We start from the raw sequence: 22,070 nt of genomic DNA, 5'->3' as shown, positions 1-22,070 counted from the left end.
GATAAACCTAGGTTTATCAGTTAATCTAGTTGACTACTCACTTCCCCCCCCTTGCTGCCTCTGTGTCAGAGACAGCAAGTGGGGGAGGGAAGCAAGAGCTGGTGATGGGGTTAGCTGGCTTAAAAGCTGATTCCCCCCAGCACTGTCTCTGCAATGCTGCCTACCCCCGAGACAGGGGATCCTGCCACGAAGCAGCCTCTGTCCGTGGTGGCCTGGACTGGCTGCAGACAGAAGCTACTCCAGCTGGGCAGGCAGCCTTGCTGTGGCTCTGCATTTTAAATGTATCAAGAGCTGGGCTGCCAACTCACCCAGCTCTTAGGACATTTAAACTGCAGAGCTGCAATGGGGGTAGGGACTGAGCTGGGTTTCCTTCCCTTATTGAATAATCGACTAGTCAATAAAAATTCTATCGACTACCTGATTAGCCAAATAACCGCATCTTAACATCCCTAGCTCACAAAAGTGTGTGTACACAGGCAGGGGGTAATACCCCCACCTCAAGTGCAGGCACAACATAATAGCCAGGTATTGCAGTGCCTAAGTCCCTCTGTGGATCTGTGCCAAAGTGCTCTAAAGCATACAAATCAGCAGGTTGGCAAAAAAAGAAACTAAATATTTTGTCTCTATTTGATTTCACTTATAGTAATCCCTGGGCTCCCTGTAAGAATGGTGGACAGGGGAGGGGAGGAGAGAAGAGGAATTTCCACGGACATTATTTTCAAATGGATGGTGTCCTTTATGCATTAGCTTGATGCATTGTCTCACGCAGAAAATCAGCCTAGAATATAATAAATCCTACTGTATCAATATGCAAATGTATCATAGGTAAGAGACTTGTAATAGGTTCCTGAGGGATACACCAGTGATGCAAACATAACTCCTTTTTCCTTCCCACGAAAAGAAGGATCCTGAAGATTTATGTCCCAGTGGAGCACATTTGATACAGTACCCTCTTTCCTCACATTTAAAAGCAAACCACCCCCATCCTACTTGACTTTGCTGAATTACAGCTCAGCCTGTTAAAGTACATTTCTTATCAACTCAATCCCTAAGAATAAATCTCCAGTATGAAAAACAAAACATCCATACCAATCTCAGTTTCACACGCCATTACCACTCAAAGGGTATGTCTACACTACCCCCCTAGTTCGAACTAGGGGGGGTAATGTAGTCATACGGAGTTGCAAATGAAGCCCGGGATTTGAATTTCCTGGGCTTCATTTGCATAAAGCAGGCCGGCGCCATTTTTAAATGCCGGCTAGTTCGGACTGCGTGCCGCGCGGCTACACACGGCACGAACTAGCTAGTTCAGATTAGGCTTCCTAATCCGAACTAGCTAGTTCGTGCCGCATGTAGCCGCGCGGCACGCGGTCCGAACTAGCCGGCATTTAAAAATGGCGCCAGCCGGCTTTATGCAAATGAAGCCTGGGAAATTCAAATCCCAGGCTTCATTTGCAACTCTGTATGACTACATTACCCCCCCTAGTTCGAACTAGGGGGGTAGTGTAGACATATCCTAACTTAGTTCGAATTAGTGCATCTAGACCTAAAAACTAGTTCGAACTAGCATGTCCACATTGAGTGGACTCTGAACCGGGGTTAAGGATGGCCGGAAGCAGTGTCGGCAGGGCATCAGAGGAGGACTTAGAGCGTGGAGATGCTGTCTCAGGCTAGCTGAGGGCTGTGCTTAAAGGGACCCGACCCCCACCCCGGACAGACAGTTCTCAGGGTTCCCCGCTTGCAAAGCAGTCCTGGCTTGGAGTGCCCTGAGTGCCCACACTCGGCACATCACAGCACTCGGCCATCAGCCCGGCTGCACTTGCCGCAGACTGCCATCCAGGGGTGGGGTCAATCGGGGGGCTGCAGGAGAGTTTCCACCCTGAGGAGCCTGCAGAGCCACCCCAGTCCTCCCTATCGGGGGCTAGTACCCCATTCCTCCCTCACCTCCTTCCACTTACCCCTCCCTAGCCCCCCTTCCTGATATACAAAATAAAGGACACGTGTGTTCAAAAATAGAAACTCTCTTTATTGAACAAAACTCGGGGAGACTGGGAAAAAGAGGTGGGAGAAGGGAAGAGAGAGGGTGGGAGAGGGGAGGGCAACTAAAATGATCAGGGGTTTGGAACAGGTCCCATATGAAGAGAGGCTAAAGAGACTGGGACGTTTCAGCTTAGAAAAGAGGAGACTGAGGGGGGATATGATAGAGGTCTCTAAAAGCCTGAGTGGTGTGGAGAGGGTGCATAAAGAAAAGGTCTTCATTAGTTCCCATAATATAAGGACTAAAGGACACCAAATGAAATGAATGGGTAGCAGGCTTCAAACTAACAACAGAAAGTTCTTCTTCACAAAGCAAATAGTCAACCTGTGGAACTCCTTGCTGCAGGAGGCTGTGAAGGCTACAACTATAGCGGAGTTTAAAGAGAAGTGAGATAAAGTCATGGAGGTTGGGTCCATGGAGTGGTATTAGCCAGGGGGTAGGAATGGTGTCCCTGACCTCTGTTTGTGGAAGGCTGGAGACGGATGGCATGAGACAAATGGCTTGGTCATTGTCTTCGGTCCATCCCCTCCAGGGTACCTAGTGTTGGCCGCTGTCGGCAGACAGGCTACTGGGCTAGATGGACCTTTGGTCTGACCCAGTATGGCCATTCTAAGCTCAGGGCTCAGGGTCGGGGGTCTCAGTGGACCACCTTGATTTTCATGCCAACCTGCTCCTGGGTGGCCAGGCTGGCAGCTATCCAGCCCTAGACGGCCACTTTCCTGTGCCTAGTGCGGAGGTCGTGGATGAGGTCCACGATATCTGCACTAGACCAGGCGGGCGCCCACCTCTTGCGGACCCGGGCAGGCTCCTAGGAGCCGCCAGCCTGGTCCCGGGAAGAGGCGGAGGGCTGGGTGGCAGCGAGTGGCTGGCTCAAGTCGTGCCAGGTGCAGGGTCTGCTGGCTGGGTGCTGGCAGGCTTGCACCTGGCACGGGCACCGTAGCCAGTCCGTGCCCCTTTAAGGGCTCCGGGGCCGGGAGGGGGGCAGACAAGTTTCCCTGGTGGTGCCCAGAGTGGCCACCAGGGAAAGCTGGGGAGGGCTAGCCTCCCACTAGTTCGAAGTAAGTGGCTACACAGCCCTTAATTTGAACTACTTAATTCGAACTAGGCGTTAGTCCTCGTAGAATGAGGTTTACCTAGTTCGAATTAAGCGCACCGCTAGTTCGAATTAAGTTCGAACTAGCGGTTTGCATGTGTAGCGCCTATGAAAGTTAGTTCGAACTAACGTCTGTTAGTTCGAATTAACTTTGTAGTGTAGACATACCCAAACATACTCTCAGAGCACTCCCCATGAAGCAAACTAGAAGTGTGATCGAGGTTAAACTACTGCACGGTGGGCACGCAACTGATAGAAAGATCACACTCAAAGAGTAGATGGAATGGTTTGCCATCCAAGTGGGAAAATGTATTTAGTAGGATCCTTCAAGGGGCTGCGCTGAATTCAGTACTTTTGAACATTTTCACTGATGACTGGGATAATGGACTGGGGAGAATGCTAATAAAATTTGCAGATGACACCAAGCTGAGAGGACTTGCAAGCACTTACAGGATTAGAATTCAAAAGGAATTTGACAAATTGGAGATCTGGTATGAAATCAACAACATGAAATTCAATAAAGCCAAGGGCAAAGTACTCCACTTTGGAAACAAAAACCAAATGCTAATCTACAAATGGGGAATAACTGGACAGGCAGCAGTGTCTCTGAAAAGAACTGGGGGGTTATGGTGGATTGGAAAAGTAAATATGAGCCAAAAATGTGATGCAGTTGCAAAAAAGGCTAATGTCGTTTGGGGGGGAGGGGAGCATTAATAGGAATGTCCTACGTAAGACATGGGAGGAAAAAGTCTTTTTCTCTATTTAGCACTGGTCTATCCAACCTGGATGCAGGGGCTGGGCTAGATGACCTCTCAAGCTCCTTCAGCCCTACATTTCTAAGGTTCTATGAGTTGAGAAGGACAGGGGAATACTTGCAGATAAAGTTGCCTGACAAGCAAAACTTGTAGCTTTATAAAGTAGCTGGCATCTTCTCTATTTGGGAAGTTTCCTTTAGTTTGCAACATGAGAACAGCAGCTAAACAAAAAGTTTACCAGGTTTCTTAGATTAAGGCTCTTGCTGTCAAACCTTAGAAGATCCCTCAAGATTTTGGCAAGAGAGGGAGAATTGAAAGCACAGACACAGGTAGAATGAGGAGCTGTGAAAGTCTATAAGCAGGGGAAGCACAGCAGAAGGGCAAGGGTGCTAATCAGAGCCAGCCCTAGATCCAAAGGCACCCCAGGCAAGGAGCGTCTTTGGTGCCCATCCTCTCCATGTATTACACTTTTGAATACATAATTTTTTATTGCATTTGTTGCCCATTTCACAACTTTGATGCAAGATTTGCAGGTATGGTTTATCCCTGGCATAGCAGAGGATAGATTTGCATGCAAGGATCTGTAAATCTGTATTTATTCATGCCATATAGAAGCAAATATAAAATATCTAAACCTGTTACTGCCAATGTTCTATTTTCCCTTTTGTCACAAACAACAAAAACAGCACCCTGAGTCTGGCACCCTCTAAACACTGCACCCAGACAGTTGCCTGGCTCCCCTTCCCTCCACCTGTCCTGGTGCCAATACTAAATGGTTATTGAGTATATTAATTAATGGAATTTGTCCTGAAAAATCCTGTGCTTTCTTGACCTATGTGGTGAAAAACAGCACGGCTGTGTCTACATTGGCATCCCTTTCCAGAAAAGGGATGCTAATGAGACACTTCGGAATTGCAAATCCGCGGGGGATTTAAATATCCCCCACGGCATTTGCATTTACATGGCTGCTGCTTTTTTCCGGCTCGGGGTTTTTGCTGGAGAAAAGCGCCAGTCTAGACACGATTTTCCGGAAAGTAAGCCCTTCTCCGGAAGATCCCTTATTCTTACTTTCAAGTAGGAATAAGGGATCTTCCGGAGAAGGGCTTATTTTCCGGAAAATCGCGTCTAGACTGGCGCTTTTCTCCGGCAAAAACCCCGAGCTGAAAAAAAACGGCAGCCATGTAAATGCAAATGCCGCGGGGGATATTTAAATCCCCCACGGATTTGCAATTCCGAAGTGTCTCATTAGCATCCCTTTTCCGGAAAGGGATGCCAATGTAGACACAGCCCACAGGTAAAAGGAAGGAGGACCATATTTTTAATCCATTTAATTTTTTCTTCCAGTGATGTGATGATGAATTTTGCAGCAAAATGTGTTTTATGAATTTTCAAGACTCTGTGTTACTATTAGAGAAGGAGTCTGAAAAAAGAGTGAAACAGCAGAGGAGCCTGTCTGTCCACATTTCAAAAGAGGTCTGTTATTCAATTCTCTCTGTTTTTAAAGATGGGGCTGGGTGGAAACTGATTCCTGTGTGGTTATTAGGGATGCCAGCTCTGATTGAAGCTATCTGGAAGATATTTTCCACCCCCAACAAGATGTTCCATTTTCTTAACACATCTTATTAAAATCTCCAGGATTGCTTTCAATAGTCACTGGGAGATTGATGCCAATTCTGGGAGACTCCAGGCCAATCATGGAAGGTTGGAAACCTGAGTGGTCATGTTGGCTACCTCTTACCTATGCATCTGTTTTTATCTCATTTGCATTTTTTGTGTTCTATTATTTTGCCTTGAGAGTCACAGTAGTACAAATTGATAGGCACAAAAGGGCCTCTGCTCTTTGGCCTTAAACAACCTGGCTCCACGAATGTAAAATGAAAAGTCCTTCAGTTTGTGCTCACATGACTAAAGAGCCAAAGTAAGTCAATATCTAAACAATTTGGTTAGCTGTTCTGTGGCAACTGGAAAAATAGTGCCCTTGTTAGGAAAACAACTACATTCTCCATAATTTAAAATTTATTTTAGAGTTTTATATTGTTGGCCATCTCCAAGTATCTGCAAGCCTTTCTTGTCTAATAGGTTGGCAATAGTTAGATCCCTAGTGTACTTTATGGTGTTTCATGGTCTTTTCAATTAGGAGGGACAGAAAATCTGTTTGGGTGAGAGGCAATTTTTATTTGTTTTGAGTTTTTTTTGTTTGTTTATTTATCCTTCTTGGATCTTCATTATTTGGGTTTTTTTGTTGTGGGGTGGGGTGGGGATGAAAAAGGGTAAAATTAGAGAAAAATCCAGTAATCTGAAGTTTATTTATATTACCTAAAGCAGGGGAAAATTTGTAAGGGAGACAATATCTTCTCACTAGAATATTTCATTGCATTTGCTATGGCACACAGGAATGATTATGTGTATGTCTTTGAATGAAAAAAAAGTGATCAGCTAAGGAAAGCATGTTTTATTTGTCCAGTGAAGTGTAAGGCCCAGTCCACTTTCACAATAATCTAAGCAGCTATAGAGTCAAACTCAGAAGAAGTTACACATTGGTCAACTGGTGAGACTCTAAATGGGTGCCAATTACACACTGAGGGGATGTAAAGAGGTGAAACCAATCAGCAACTCATAGGAGATGTAAGAAGCTGCAAGATAAAGCAGCCAACTTGCATACCCTTTTATTCCACTCTACTCTGCTTTTCCTTCTGTCCCTTAATGATGTATTTCTGTTCCCTTGCAACTTATTCATACTTATTCTGAATGTCCCCTGTAACCAGATGCAACTTCACCGATGGTGATGATGCTGTACCATTTTTATCAGGCTGAATTTGGCACATAATTGTTAAAATATTCATTAAAGCCCTGTCAAGTTAGCTACATGAACTAGCTAATTCTCAAACAAGCATTAATAAAATAACAACAACAAATAATAATAGACAAAGATGGTTACAACTGAGTCAAATATATAGTCTGATGTACTGTATACAAAACAGAATGAATAACTAATAAAAAAAGGAGCAGGATGACATGCATTTTGTAATTAGCCATCATAAATTGTAATTTGTATGTATTCCATTCCCTCCACTTCTATTGGATCATTAAATGTGGGTAGTATTGTAGTTAGCACTTCAGTAACAGGGAGGCAGGAGCTACCTTAGCAGAGGAGGATTAAAATTTTGCACATGTACTATAACAACAACAAAAATGCTTTCAATGGATTTGCTATGCCCTCAAGGGGAAAGACTCAGCAGAGAAAGATGAAAATGGAGAATTCCTAAGTGCAACACTAGATAATATACCTGAAGCCACGTGTGGAATCACAGTATAGGGCTGGTCTATGATAGAAAATTGTATTAACTAACAAAATGTAAAGCACTCAGGTCATGTCTGTGGTTAGGAAAAGAGTTTTCAAACCTTTTAGCTATTTCTTCACATAAACTCTGATTTTAAAGAGGACTTTGCTCTTGGTAAACAGGGCCAGTCCCATTTAAAAATGTGTTAGCTGGTCTGGGTCAACCCATGGCTCCCCATTAGAGTGACCCATTAGCAGCTGATGTAGCATTAAATGAGACAGTCCTTGTCTACATGGAGTGCTTTGTAATATTTATTATATGGTTAGGTACTGTGTTCGAACTCAGGATAATTTCCCAGCACATAGAGAAGAGCTCATAGAGTAGCAGCATGAATCTTCAGGAAAGCTTCAAATAGCTGTGAACATCCCCATCTCTACTCTAATTGCCACATTTCATAGTATCTTTATATGTTCAAGTAAATATACAGTAGACCAAGAACAAGGGAGAAGGTACCACAATAACCTTTTCCCCACCCAACAGTCACAGTATTGCTCCGACAGTTAAACCAGAATGAAGGAGAAAACGTAAAACTCTACTGAAGTGTACATACCTGCACTATCTCCAGCATTTCTGACTTACTGATGTATCCATTTCCATCCAGATCATACATGCTGAATGCCCATTTCAGCTTTTGCTCCAGTTTACCTCTAGATGTTACACTCAAGGCTATGATAAATTCTCTAAAGTCTATTGTTCCATCGCCGTTAGCATCGAAAGTGCGGAATACGTGTTCCGCAAATTTGGAAGCGTCCCCATAAGGAAAAAAGTTCCCATATATTTTCTTAAACTCCTCCATAGATAAATGTCCACTTGGACAGTCTCTCAAGAAGCCTTTGTACCACTCCTGGATCTCATGTTCTGTAAAGTCTGTACTTTCTAGCAAATCTTGCATGACCTCAGGACGTAGTTTGCTGTTCTGTTTTCCCATGTTGATGTCAAAATTTTATCTGAAGAGGAAAAAAAAAACAAATTAATTTTGTTTTTAATTTAGTGGAGAGGGCAGAAGAACAATGATTCTGAATTTTCTGACACTAATTGACTTCAGTGCAGTTATTCTAAACTTTTGCCAGTGCAAGCTAGATAAAATGTGGGGCAATAAATGTATTTATCATCTTCCTTCATTTGAAAAATGGCATTATTTTTGCTACCACTAAATACTATGCACTATGATTATATATCTATATTATATATACACACAGAGATTTCTAAATCTTTTCATAGGAATTACAATAAAATAAAATTCAATTCTGATTTATCTTTTAATGCTAAATCACACTAGAAGAAAATTCTGCTGTTCAGTAGGATGCCAGCCCTGCTGCTTGTAGCAGCTTATGAGATACCTTTCTTGATGAGTATGGATCTGCACAAGTCCCTTTTTTAGTTAACATTAAAATTACAGGAGTTGGAATCTGAATAGAAGCCAGGAGTGGATTCTTTTGCAATACACTACTTACTGTATTTTTGGTACTCCTTTGTAGCCAGCAATCAGAGCTATCCAATAATGGAATATTGATTTAATTAAGGTCTTTTCAAAATCTCTTTTGGAAAAAAGAAGGGACTTGCTAATCACGTCATTTACTACATTGGAAAGTCATTTCTCTTCCATTAACCATGAAGAAATATTCCTGAATACATTTCATATGTCCAGTTCTCAATTAAATCACCTTAGTTATGGTTTCTTAAAGTAAAACTATGTATTCTATTGTGCTATAGGTCTAATAAGGATTTATGGCCTGGTTTTTAAATACCATCTCAGAGCCTGATTATGTTGCCCCAAAAGACAGTATTATTAATTTTACTGGAACTTTTAAAAAACACATCTCCAAAGAAATCCTACCTCGTTTTCATGGTTAAAAGTGCTTCTCTGGTTAATTGCTGTGCAGTTATAGCCAGGTTCTCAGCTCTTACTAAATTTCAGTGCATGACTGAATTGTGGGAAGCCATTCTTTGCAAAGAAAAGTTAATACAAATGATCACATTTGTTATGCAAATGAATGCCATAAAATATGATTTATGAAAATGTAACTTAACCGGGTCATAGCTATTTGTGATTTAATCTGTAAAAGCCTTCAAAATCGTTATGCTACAGCCAATTCACAATTTCATAGTGTCAAACTTCTGAAAAATATCTGTAACGGCTAGTGAACTTCTAACAAAATATCCCTGCAGGTTTGAGATACAAATTTCTTCTTGGCTATTTATAGCAATAGTCAATGGGAAACGTGAAGTGCAGTGGAGTTTATATCTGGCCTCTCCCCCTTCATTTCTGGAAAGAGGAGGCAAAAAATGTACAGACTGTCCTCATTGGTGCTGAGCATTTCATATGTGCTGCAGGGTACTCGCAACTTCCACTAAAGTCAGAGTGAGATTTTTTTCAGGTTTGGGCCTTAAAATCGAATGTTTATAGACCTGAACAACCCTCCCTCTCCTGCACATGCAGAAAATGAGAATCGAGAAGCACCTTTGGCACTCAGTGGGTGGAAGCCACAACTCCCTCTTTTTGGAAAAAGAAGGGTGCCTTAGACTCGATGGGCTCCTGGCCTTACATTTAACAGCTTCGTTACACTGGTAGCAGCTATTGTGCAGGACAGCAAAATGAGTCATTTTGACACTTCACTGGTTGACTCTTGTTTAGCTCACCTACCTGGGTGCACTAGGGAAGCACGGCCTCCCCCTGGAATCACTTTTCAGTTATCTTCTTGCCATGCATGGCAGTAAGCTCGGGTGGGAATTCTATTACCCTACTCCAGGGGAAGGGTTGGAACTGGGCATTCACAGACCAGCTCCATAAGATCAATGCACAGCAGGTCATGGCACTCTGCCTGGGCTCTGCAGGTATGGAACCAGAGGGTCTGGCTTTGACTCTTGCTGTTAATACACCCCTATTTACCGTGCCCCAACTGCTGTCATTGCTTAGTGATATTCTACATATTTACGTCTTCTGTTCTCTCTTCATACTGTGTGTCAGGCCTCCAGTCCCTGATCCATGCTGTTAATCATGTACATGCATGTCTCTCTTCTACTCCTCCTAAAATCCCTTGCAGGACACAAGAAGGTGAATATTTACCAAAAACAGCCTGTTAATGCACATACTCCTGCAAAGCATGTTCTCCTGGTAGCATCAGCTATTCCTTTAGACTTTCATAGGGTTAGCTGCTAACCATGCTTTGGAATAATTAGGTGTCTTTCTTCAAATAAACAGCTACTTCACATAACACATTTTCTCCTCATTTGTGTATTTTGTTTCTCTCTGTATCCCCATCACTGAGGGCTGGAAGGTTGATGTTGCCATAGCCTGATAATTAATGCAAAGCCAACAGTAAATATGATAGTATGTGGGCACTGTGCTATATTATGTCATCTTGCAAATGATATAAGTATGTCACAAAAGGCACCAATTGCCAAGATAAGAGCCTGTGGTCAGTAATTACCGCAGTGCAGTCACAGAAAGCTGTGTAAATATTCAAAAGTTATCTCCACAACAGGTTACCCTCGGGCATTTTTCTTCCTCAGCCTGTCTTGAAGGTTTGAATGTTTGAATGTTTTTTCCTTTGTGTAGTCCACAACCTCATGGCCTTTTTCAGCGGCTCTCTCCTCTTTCAATCGTAGGTGAACTAAGGCTATGCCACTTATTCTGAAATTAGACACCCATGACTAGAACATTTCAACTGACGGGCTTGCGGGGCTTCAGCTATGGGCCTCTAAAATTGCAGGGTAGACTTTGGGATAGGGCTGTAGCCTGAACTCTGGGGACTCCCAGAACCCTGCCAGCTGGAGTCACCTGACACAAACCAGCTGCGGGTGTTTCCTTGCAATGTAGACATACCTAAAGTGGACAAACTGCAAGTGAATACCATATGCGCACACAGCCTTGGGGGTCCCAATTATATTCTAGTTCAAGAGATTTAACTTCTTCAGTAAATCTATTAGAATAAATTTAATGATTCAGACTTTACACACACATTCCTTATAATTTAGAGCAACATTTGAATGGATAAAACTCCCTCTCTTCCAGCATCACAATTCAAGGTTCCATAATTTTTTGGAACCTTGAAATGTGTTTCCTTGCTACCATTTCTATTTGGCATTTATACTGTTTAACTACTGCAGCAGTCCTTATAAGTGCTGGGCAATAGGTTTGTTTGTTTATTTATTTATTTATTCATTCATTCAAGCAGCATTTCTGAAGCATTTGTTTGGAAGAAAAAGCCAACTTATTCAAAACTACCCAGGCTTTGCAAACAGTGAAGGCAGGGAGGAGAAAATACAGCAATAAGATTTGGGCCTAGCCACCCTGACTATATCCATTTAAACTGTCAAATGACAAACCTTGTCAAATTCAAAGGAAGAACTCAATTTTTAAAAATCTCAGATTCATTTTAGGAATACATACAAGTCATTTCAGCAAACAAAACTGTAACAACAAAAGGAGTACTCTTTACAAAAAGAGTTTAATATGCAGAAATATGCTAGATAAAACAAAACTGTACAGTAATCAGGAAGTAAAAACAATGCATGAAGGAGGAGTAAAAGGAACAGATGAAAAGGAAGATGATTTGCATTTGGGAACATTATTAAACACTTATATTTTGTATTTATTATCATGAGGAACAGCCCTCATTATCAGACTATTTCTTTGCTACTAACTAATCTACTGTAATTTCCGTTTACAAAGCTAGTTTAGTGAATGATACCATTCAATCTTTCATGATAGACTTATAGTCTTTATCCAATGTCCTGAAATTGATTGTTACTGTGGAGTAAGAATCAATATATACATTATATAAAGCCCGCAAAAGCTAAAGACAGAAATTCAAAACTTGTAGCAATGTCCTCAGAGAGGCTGTGCAGCTGCTGCTCTTTCTTGGGCTAACCAAGTTAGTATGTTAATAATGGAGAGACTCTTACAGATTTCGAACATTATAAGAGTAGTCAGCCCCTAACCCCTTTAGATTTATGCTGCTGCAGTAGGACTGCAGCTGCCGAGTGTTGTCTCTTGTTTCTCTTTGTCATAATTCCTTTGTACCATCTGGAAGAAGGGGGAGGGGGCAGCACAGGGAGGCAGTGCTCCTGTCAATAATTGCTCATTATTTTCAGGATTGTCAGCATTAATGGTTAACGGGATAACCATGTCACAGTACAAGCAGCAGTGCTCTTTGTTCCGCTCGGGAATCTTTTAGAGACAGACAGATAGATGGCAGTTCTGTGTTTGGACTTGGACGGCAACAGGAATGCCTTCCCGCATTCCCACCACTACATCAGAGATGCCAGAATGACGGTCTCCTCATTCCATTGTGTTTCATGCAAGGCTGATGATTTGCACTGGTGAAATATGACCAAGCATGAACATTTATAGCACCAGAAGGGAGGGGGAGACAAGTCCATGTTATGCCGATTCATGCTCTGCAGAGCTGTGTGATAAACTATGAACTAGAGTGGAGTCTGTCACCCAACCCATTCCCAAACCCTGTAGTTTGGAGGTCACCGCTTGATCATAAAAACACTGTCCAGATGATACTGGCATCCATCTATCAGTTGTTAACTTCACTTTAGTCTCTGGCAGTATGCAAAATCTCAGGCATGTAGGATGTATTGCATCCTGGTACTGAGCACCCTGGGATGTGTGTTTTTTCACTCTAAGAATGTGTAAGAAAAATTATGCAAAGAATGTGGGTTAAGCATTACCCAGATCGTTTGCTCAATGCTGAATGGGGAGAGCTTCATACACACAGCACAGCCCAGACATAATATTTTCCCCTGTCAGTTACACATAGGAAGATTAAATGAGAGCCAAAGGGAATAAAAATAATAATTTAAAACAAATAATAAAAGCCCTATTGCTAAAATCAGAAGTTAATTCACAAAAGCAGAGCCCAGCTGGCATCCCCAACCTACCACTTGGACATGTTCTTTCATATCCTCGCTCCCTCTGTCAAGAGCACACTAAACCCAAAATAATGTCAGTCTTCAGATTGCTTTTTATTTTTTAATTATTTGAATACAACAGTGTTGAAGAACAATATTTACCTTAGGTTTTATTAAATGAATATTTTAATATATTTTATTAACATATCAGAACAAGCCATAGTCTTTAAAGCAACTAACTCCTTGTCGCAGAAGACTACAAATGAGTCCTTTAGGAACGAAACATGCTACTCTACCTTTTGTGGGAGACAAACACATATCAGAAAACAGCAATTTTGTAAAATATTTGCTGCTTCCTAATAAGTATTGACCAAAATGCCAATAAAGAGTTTAGTTCACTATCACTGTACTCTGGGATATCTGTTCTTCTAAGGGAAAATGTCCAGCCTCTATTGCATGGAATTGTTTCACTGAGCAGAGGCTACTCCTTGTATTTATCAAGGCTGGTGTTAAGTGACCAGCAAGGGAGCTGGTAAAATCTCTCTGCTGTTTCCAGTTGGGGGTGACTCTAGTTAGTGGCATTCATTTGGAAGTAAGCCATAGTTTAAAACATTATGACATTTTCTGCAGTGACCCTGGCTCCTATCAGGAGAGTAACATGGGAGCCTCAGTTTCTTTTCAAAAAAGCTCAATATGGGCCAGATTTTCAAGTGCGCGGCACCCACAAGTGGAGCTAGATTTTTCAAAAAGACACTCAGCTCCAACTAGGCACCAAAAGCCTTGTCTACATTTACCTGTACTGTCAATCTACTTCAGCTATGCAAACAGCAGTGTCTTGCAGGAGTAAAGTGGGTGGGGGCTGCTCTCTTGTCGATACTAGCTACTCCTCTTGCCCTGATGGAGTACCAGGGTTGAGGGGAGCACTCTCAGAAATCAATTTATCATGTTTACAGTAGACCTGATAATGACGGCTGGTGGATCAATTGCTGTAGCGTAGATCCACTACATAGTGTAGACACGGCCTAAGTAATGGGTAGAGTTTAATGGGAAATCAGCACCTAACGTGCAGAGACGATCCTCTGAAAATCTCACCATTTATTTTTGTGCCTATCTGAGAGCTCAGCACATCTGAAAGTCTGGCCCTAGTAGCATGTCCATTATTTTGGTTTTGTTCTAATATTCACATATCTAATGATATTAAACCAATTTCCCTTGTCTCTTTTGTACAAGGAACTCACTGATGGCAAGAAAAACCACCCAAGTGCACAAAAACTACCAGCCACCGAATGCATTTATAAACAACTTGATCAGGCTTCTAATCTGGCTACATCTAGTTCCGTCCTTTTTGTAACCATATATGCAGAAAACTTGTTGAACAGTTGTGGAGATTGAAAGAGAATGTGCACAAGAAGCTGCCTGGTCCTGGATAATATGAGAAGTCAATATTCCAGTGTGAATTCATAATCTTTTTCCTGTCTAAACAAATAGCACATGACTCTCACAAACAGCAACATCTGTGCTTAGACTATCCCTTGGGAAAAAATTGCTAATAGACTCTCTCATCCCATAGCTGAATTAGTGTTAAAAAGTTACAATACATGCATGATACTTTATAAAGTGAGGCACTGAACGGCAAATTAAATATTTCAAAAGATGTTCTCATGAAAAAGGTGTGAATTGTGAAGCTGCTACCTGGAGAGAGCAATGGATTGTCTTTGGCTCATTTGGCAAAAATGTAGTGAAACTTTTGTTTGAAAAGCAGACAACAGAAGAGAGGTTTATGGTAGGACCACAGATGTTGCTGGATCAGAGAGCCCCCCAGCCACAGAGGCTGCCGGTGGTTGGGAGCAGAATTGGTTTGATGGTAGGCAGCCAAAAGAGATAGTGGCCTGGAGGCAGGAAGCCTGGCCAGTGGACCAGTGGCCAAGGGCGTGGAACCCCTGGCTGGAGGCAGCACATTGGCTGAGCCAACAGCCAAGAGGGGAGATCCTGGAGAGCCCAAGGCCTAACCTTCCCTGGTCCAGCAAACTCCCCCCTTTGGGACTGCTCAGGTCCCGATGGTGCTGGACCACAGAGATCCAACCTGTATTATCTAAAATTATTAATTTACTCAAATGACAATCAGAATTGTGTATTGATCTCATTACTTCATGTTGCCATAATGGAACACATGGATAAAATGTGAGTGACAGAATAGACAGAAGTTGGTTTAACACAATACACTTTATGTCATATCCTGCCTGAATACTCTTCTCTGTCTTCGGAGATATATTTTATGTAAAGTTTACCCAGTGCACATAATTCACACTGTGAATTTAAGTACACATAGGAGACCTCAGAAAACATCAGCCTTTATATCGCCTACGTCAGATTTAACTGACTGACATGGCAATGGTTTCTTTTTTTCTGATAGTTTGTTTCATTAGGTCACAGCTCTCTAAGCAAGATACAGTAATTAGTTTTCTTATAATGAAACAAAAGACTCATTCCTGAAAAATGCAAAAAAAAAAAAATTTATATTGTCAATTTTTAAAAAGTTAAGTAGCAATATTTATTTATTCATTTTGAAAATAATGACACCATGCAGTTCTGATTTCATACGCAAGGACAAGCACAGACATGTATCTTACCCAGCTGCTAATAAAAGTGTGCTAATAAAGGATAGCAGCTGATATACGGCAATATCTACCTGTATGAACTGAGTATGGGTAATATCTTGAGAGTCAACACACTGACTCTTGCAAAAGGAGTTTAATGGCATTTTTATAAATTATGTGCCTCTCTCTCTATGTAGTGGCTTCTCTCTTTTTTACATTTTATCGTCAGATAATTGAACACTGACACACAAGTGTTGATGGCAGGGATCGAACCTGGGACCTCTTGAGCTTAATGCAGGAGCTAAAAGATACAGATCTCTTAGGCAGGGCTGCAGCAGGCTCATTAATTGTTAGCTGGCCTAGCTACTACGAGAGGGGAATAGTGCTCCATTGTGAGCACGCAGGGGTTATGTACTATCCTTGTGCAGAGAAGCACAGCCCAAAGCTTCATTGACCTCCCAACTGAATTGCCTGAAATCCCCCTACGGGACACCACTTCTAACACTGATCCACATGAGGCATTGGCAGCAGGGATCAAACCTAAGACTCTGCAGCCTCTACTGCATGAGCTAAAAGACACATCTCTGCTACCCAATGCTGTGGCGGGGTCACCAATCTCTGCCTGACCTAGCCCCCACTGGAGGGAGACAGTGCCACAACAAGCAAGCAGGGGTACCAGTATGGTACTGACAGAATTCACCATTCTAAGCAGAGAGACCAGCTGATCACACCGAGTAGCACCGTTTTACCTAACCTTAGGAAGGGTAAAATAAAACTTTCTAACAGCATCGATTCATAATGTAGACTGTACTCAAACATCTTTGGGGAGAAGCTTCAGTCAAGAAACATGTACATTGTTATAGCTGGGAGACAAGGCAGGAGGAGATAGAAGATGGTGCAACAAAAGCTATTGTTGACAGCAGGGACAAGCTTCCAGGCTACATAGAGATCTTCTTCAGGTTTGGGAAAGGAAAGAGGAGTGTCTAAGCTAAACACAAGTTGTGACATATTGTTAAGCATAAGGAGCAATACCTGTTGTAGGAGGCCACTTAAAATGATCTTTCAATAACCATCCAACTCCTTCAAAAGAAACGTGATTCATAAGGCTGAACTATGGACTGAGCAGGGGACACCGGTTTCATGGCTCATTACCATGATTTGTACCACACACCTTCCTGCTAACCCTCAAGGGCTGATTTCAAACCACTCAAGCATAGCAATCTGACCCTTATTGTGCATTCCATCTCAAGTGACCACCTACAACATGTGCTCTTCTGCTGAACAATCTGCCACACACTGTACAGGCAGTCCCCGGGTTACGTACAAGATAGGGACTGTAGGTTTGTTCTTAAGTTGAAACAGTATGTAAGTCGGAACTGGTGTCCAGATTCAGTCGCTGCTGAAACTGACCAGCGGCTGACTACAGGAAGCCCGAAGCACAGTTGCTCTGCCCCGGGCTTCCTCTGATCAGTTTCCACAGGCTGAATCTGGACGCCAGTTCTTACATACAGATTCAACTTAAGAACTCCAGGTGTCCCCAAGTCAGCTGCTGCTGAAACTGATCAGCGGCTGATTCCAGGAAGCCCGGGGCAGAGCAACTCTGCCTCGGGCTTCCCGTAGTCAGCGCTGGTCAGTTTCAGCAGCGGCTGACTTGGGGACGCCTGGGGCAGAGCAGCTGGGGTGCTGCTGGGTTGCTCCAGTAGCGCCGCTCCTCAGTGCTACTGGACCAACCCAGCAGCACCCCAGCTGCTCTGCCCCAGGCGTTCTGATTCAGCCGCTGCTGAAACTGACCAGCAGTGGCTGAATCAGGACGCCTGGGGCAGAGCAGCTGGGGTGCTGCCGGGTTGGCCCAGTAGCGCCCAGAGCGGCACTGCGGGACCAACCGGCAGCGCCCCAGCTGCTCTACCACAGGCGTCCGGAGAAAAGCCTGGTCTGCTGGCATACTAGGGCATACTAGCTGTGCCACCCCCCCAGCAGACCAGAGAGACGTGGGCGGCGGACTGAGACGCACCGCGGTCCCGCCGCCCGGGTCCTCCGCGGCTTTGCTCTGCGTCTCCCTGGTCTGCTGGAAACCAGCAGACCAGGGAGACGGGGAGCAAAGCCTCTGAGGACGCCGGCAGCGGGACAGCCGCAGCGCGTCTGGGCTATCCGCTGCCCGCGTGCTCCCCGGCTTTGCTCCCCGTCTCCAGCAGACCAGGGAGACGGGGAGCAGAGCCGAGGAGCACTCGTGCAGCGGACAGCCCAGACGCGCCGCGGCTGTCCCGCTGCCGGTGTCCTCAGAGGCTTTGCTCCCCGTCTCCCTGGTCTTCTGGTTTCCAGTAGACCAGGGAGACATGGAGCAAACCCCGTTCGTAACGTAAGTCGGATCCGCGTAACTCGGGGACTGCCTGTATTTATCTCAGACACTCTTCTTCCTTCCCCAGACCTGAAGAAGAGCTCAGGGTTGCACAAAAGCTTGTCCCTTCCACTAACAGAAATCGGTCCAAGAAAAAGTATTCTCTCCCTCCTACCCAGGTACACCACAGCTACAGCAAGACTGCAAACCATGTTCATAGCTGCTCGGATAGCATAGTGATGGCCACAGCTATAAACCTGTATTGAGTATCAGATGTTTGCGCAGTCCTCACTGAATATTGTTATTTCCTTCTAAACCCGCCAGGCTGCACTCATTTGCATTGGATAAGTTAACATGATTTTAGTGTTTGTTATTACGGAGTGCTGAGAAATGCATCAGATAACTGTTTTTAGACAAGGCATTTTTTCTCATGTAAGTAACAATTTTTATTGTTGGTGAAAGTTTAAGTGGGAGAGCCAGAAAATGTTCTGACCCTTATTTCCAGGGTTTAGCTTTACAAATGCCAGAATTTTTTCAACATGGCATAACAAAAGTCATGTTTCATAACTTCATAGCAGTCCTAAATAAATAAAAATGCTAACTGATTATATTTTCTCTGCCTGTTTACTTCTTGCCTCCTTCCTGTACTCCATGTGGCAGCTTTCCTGAGATTTCAGTTTGCTATTCTCTAATTTTCCCCCTATCTTTTTGTTTCCAGGGACTTTATTTCATTATTTTTATTAAATGCAATAGTTCTAACCCCGTTCTCTCTTTCATTCCTTATTCTCTAGACTTCTGTTTTTGCACTGTCTCCATTCTCATTCTTTTCCTAATCCTTTAGACCTAACCTCTTTTTCTTTCTTTTTATACATCTTCTTTGGTCATCTCTCTTTTACTTTTTTCCCCCTCCTCATTTTTGCTTAATGTTGTAACTCAGAGGGTATGTCTACACTACCCCGCTAGTTCGAACTAGCCGGGGTAATGTAGTCATCCGCAGTTGCAAATGAAGCCCGGGATTTGAATTTCCCGGGCTTCATTTGCATGAAGCCGGCCGGCGCCATTTTTAAATGCTGGCTAGTTCGAACCCCGTGCCGCGCGGCTACATGCGGCATGGAGTAGCTAGGATTAGGCTTCTAATCCGAACTAGCTGTACTCCTCGTGGAACGAGGAGTTCAGAATCTTAGTGTCTATTCTGTGATGCACCATTTTTCTTTGGTGCCAGTTCTGGTCATCCAAACAATGAAATATTTTGAGACACAAGCAAGGCTACGTCTATACTGCAAGCCTCTTGTGGAAGAGCAAATGCAAATGAAGTGCTCGTTTGCATATTCAGTGCTCTCATTTGCATTTCTTCTTCTTTTCCCTTTTGTATAAGAGGTTTTTGCGCAAAAAAGCGGTGTGTAGATGCAAGAGCCGATCTTCCTCAAAAAAATTAGGATGAACGGCTCTTATGCAAAAGGGGGGTTTTGTGCAAAAAGGCGCCATCTACACAGCGCTTTTTTGCACAAAAACCTCTTGTGCAAAAGGGAAAGGAAGAGGAAATGCAAATGAGCGCACTGCATATGCAAATGAGCACTCTACTTGTGTTTGCTCTTCTGCAAGCGCTTGCAGTATAGACGAAGCCCAACAGGGTGCTGAAAATGTTGGAGAGACAATCTTTCATGGTAGCATCTCTCTTTTATGAAATATTCAACCGAAGACATTCACGTGGGAGAACTCCTGCTGCAGGAGTCTTCCCAACTAATTTCTTCTCAGTCATTTATGACTCCCTTCTGCCCTGCTGCCTTTGTCTTGTTAAGTGGGCTGCTCCCCGACTGGCAGTGGAAACAGTTCCCTATGCTTGTTTTCACAGCATTATCAGTAGGGTCACATGACAGAATCATCCATCAGCGATCTAGTGGGTTTGCACTGAAAACCCCAGGCTCGAAATCTGCTTGGAAGGTTGGTTGAGTGTGTGTGTGTGCATTCATCTCATGAGCTACAGGTTGGTGAACACTTCAGATGCATTCATCAAATGGACACTATCATAATCTGACCTTCTCATTTCCTCCTTCTTCCTTTCTTTCAATCTATGCTACTCACAACCCTCTTTCTTTACTGGTCTCAATCTTCCTGTACTCTCAGCTCCATATTTTCATCAACAATAGCCCTCTATGTTTGGAACAATCTCTCATTCCTTGTCTGCCAAATACATTTTAAAAGCCTATTTTTCATCAATCCTACCTTGTAACTGTCACCAATAGTTTCTTCTTCATGTCCCTTACCTAAACATCCACACCATGTCTTGTGAGTCTGTGTCTTATACTGGAAGATCTTTGGGTCAAAATATTTCTTAATCTATGGGGCCTGGTTCTCCACTGTTACACCACTCTTACGATAATATAACAATTGAAATCAGTGGAGTAACACCAGTGTAGAATTAGCATAAACATACTGGAGAATTGGCCCCGTATTTGTAAAGTGCTATGTAAATTTACTTTCAAGGGGGTAGCTCTGTTAGTCTGTATCTTTAAAAACAAGTAGTCCTGTGCCACATTAGACACTAACAAAAATATAGGAGCATTGGAAAAGGTTCAGAAAAGGGCAACAAAAATGGATTAGGGGTTTGGAACAGGTCCCGTATGAAGAGAGATTAAAAAGACTGGGACTTTTCAGTTTAGAAAAGAGGAGACTAAGGGAAGATAAGATAGAAGTCTATAAAAAATCGTGACTGGAGTGGAAAAAATGAAAATGAAAAGTTTACTTGTTACCATAACCTAAGAATTAGGGGTCACCAAATGAAATTAATAGGTAACAGTTTAAAACAAACAAAAGAAAGTTTTTCTTCACACAAGCGCATACTCAACCTGTGGAACTCCTTGCCAGAGGATGTGGTGAAGACCAGGATTATAACAGGGTTCAAAAAAGAGCTAGATAGATTCATGGAGGTTAGGTCCATCAATGACTATTAGCCAGGATGGGTAGGAATGGTGTCCCTAGCCTCTGTTTGTCAGAGGCTGGAAATGGATGACAGGAGAGGGGTCACATGATGATTACCTGTTCTGTGTCCGGTATTTTCTGAATTTTTTTTTACCAGACAGGAGGTGAAAATACTGAACTGTCTGGGTGAACACCAGGCATCTGGCAACCCTAAAATGAAGTAACTTGCCCAAGATCACACTGGACTTTTGTGGCAGAGACAAGAAAAGAGTCCCAATCCAGTGCTTAACCACAGTGCCACCCTTTCACCTGTGCTCAGAGCCCTGCAGAGGAGAAGCCTTTGTTCATACAAGCTTTTGGAAGATGCCAGCTCTTTATAGCTCTACATAGTAACTTTTTAAAATGTGAAGTCATTTAGTTATTTCAGCCTGCACATAAACAAAATGCAGCAGAACATACCTCACTCGCACTGATGTTATAGAATGAATAATAGATGTTATAGTCTTAAAAATTACCAAGTCGAATTTGGTTGTAACACATGTAGGAAATAGTAGTATCAAGTACGGTTCTGGTCAAGGCATTGTGATCTGTACAATATTTTTGTAGGAGCAGTGAGCAAAAACAAATGCAAACATCCATTCTGATGTTTATTTTTATTTTGAGGTAAACATTTTAAGATTTCATTTAATTCTAGACCATGAGCAGGAGAGAGCGCAAGTTTCACTTTAACTCACCTTTCTCAAGCAAGATTTAGTGACATTTGATTTCACAAATCATTAGCAGTTTAATTGAAACAACTGTTCATCTGAGCATGAGTGATTGTACATCACATGAGTGTAAACTCCGAATGTTATATTACGAGGGATGATGCAAATTGGTCAAATCTTTAACCTATACAGAGATTAAATTGAATGCCTATTGGTAAATGGTTGAAAAATGAACTAATAGCGAGACAGCAATGTGAAAAAGTCTAGACACATTCCCCATTTTAAACTACCAAAGATACGGACTTTGGTACATAACTGATGTGTGACGGTTATATTGCTACTTAATGTGTGGTACAATACACTTTGAATATTTTTCCCAGAACACCCATTCATTAGAAGTGATTAGTCTTATGAAAGAAA

At 42.8% G+C, this 22,070-nt stretch overlaps 1 protein-coding gene across 2 annotated transcripts in view; it reads right to left on the bottom strand.

Annotated features, from left to right (window-relative positions):
* The window catches only part of NCALD (neurocalcin delta), a 96,163-nt gene that overhangs the window by 21,501 nt on the left and 52,592 nt on the right, over positions 1-22,070 (bottom strand). For both annotated transcript variants that reach the window (XM_075920262.2, XM_006122405.4), the window contains exon 2: positions 7,778-8,174. In XM_075920262.2, the coding sequence (XP_075776377.1) occupies positions 7,778-8,155 (378 nt within the window). In that variant the 5' untranslated portion in view covers positions 8,156-8,174. The remainder of the gene's footprint in view (positions 1-7,777; positions 8,175-22,070) is intronic.

The sequence above is a fragment of the Pelodiscus sinensis genome, chromosome 2 (genome assembly GCF_052426305.1).
Source record: "Pelodiscus sinensis isolate ZL-2025 chromosome 2, ASM5242630v1, whole genome shotgun sequence".
NCBI lineage: Eukaryota > Metazoa > Chordata > Testudines > Trionychidae > Pelodiscus > Pelodiscus sinensis.
Note: the sequence above shows the minus strand (reverse complement) of the source record. Positions and strands in the feature narration are given on the sequence as shown.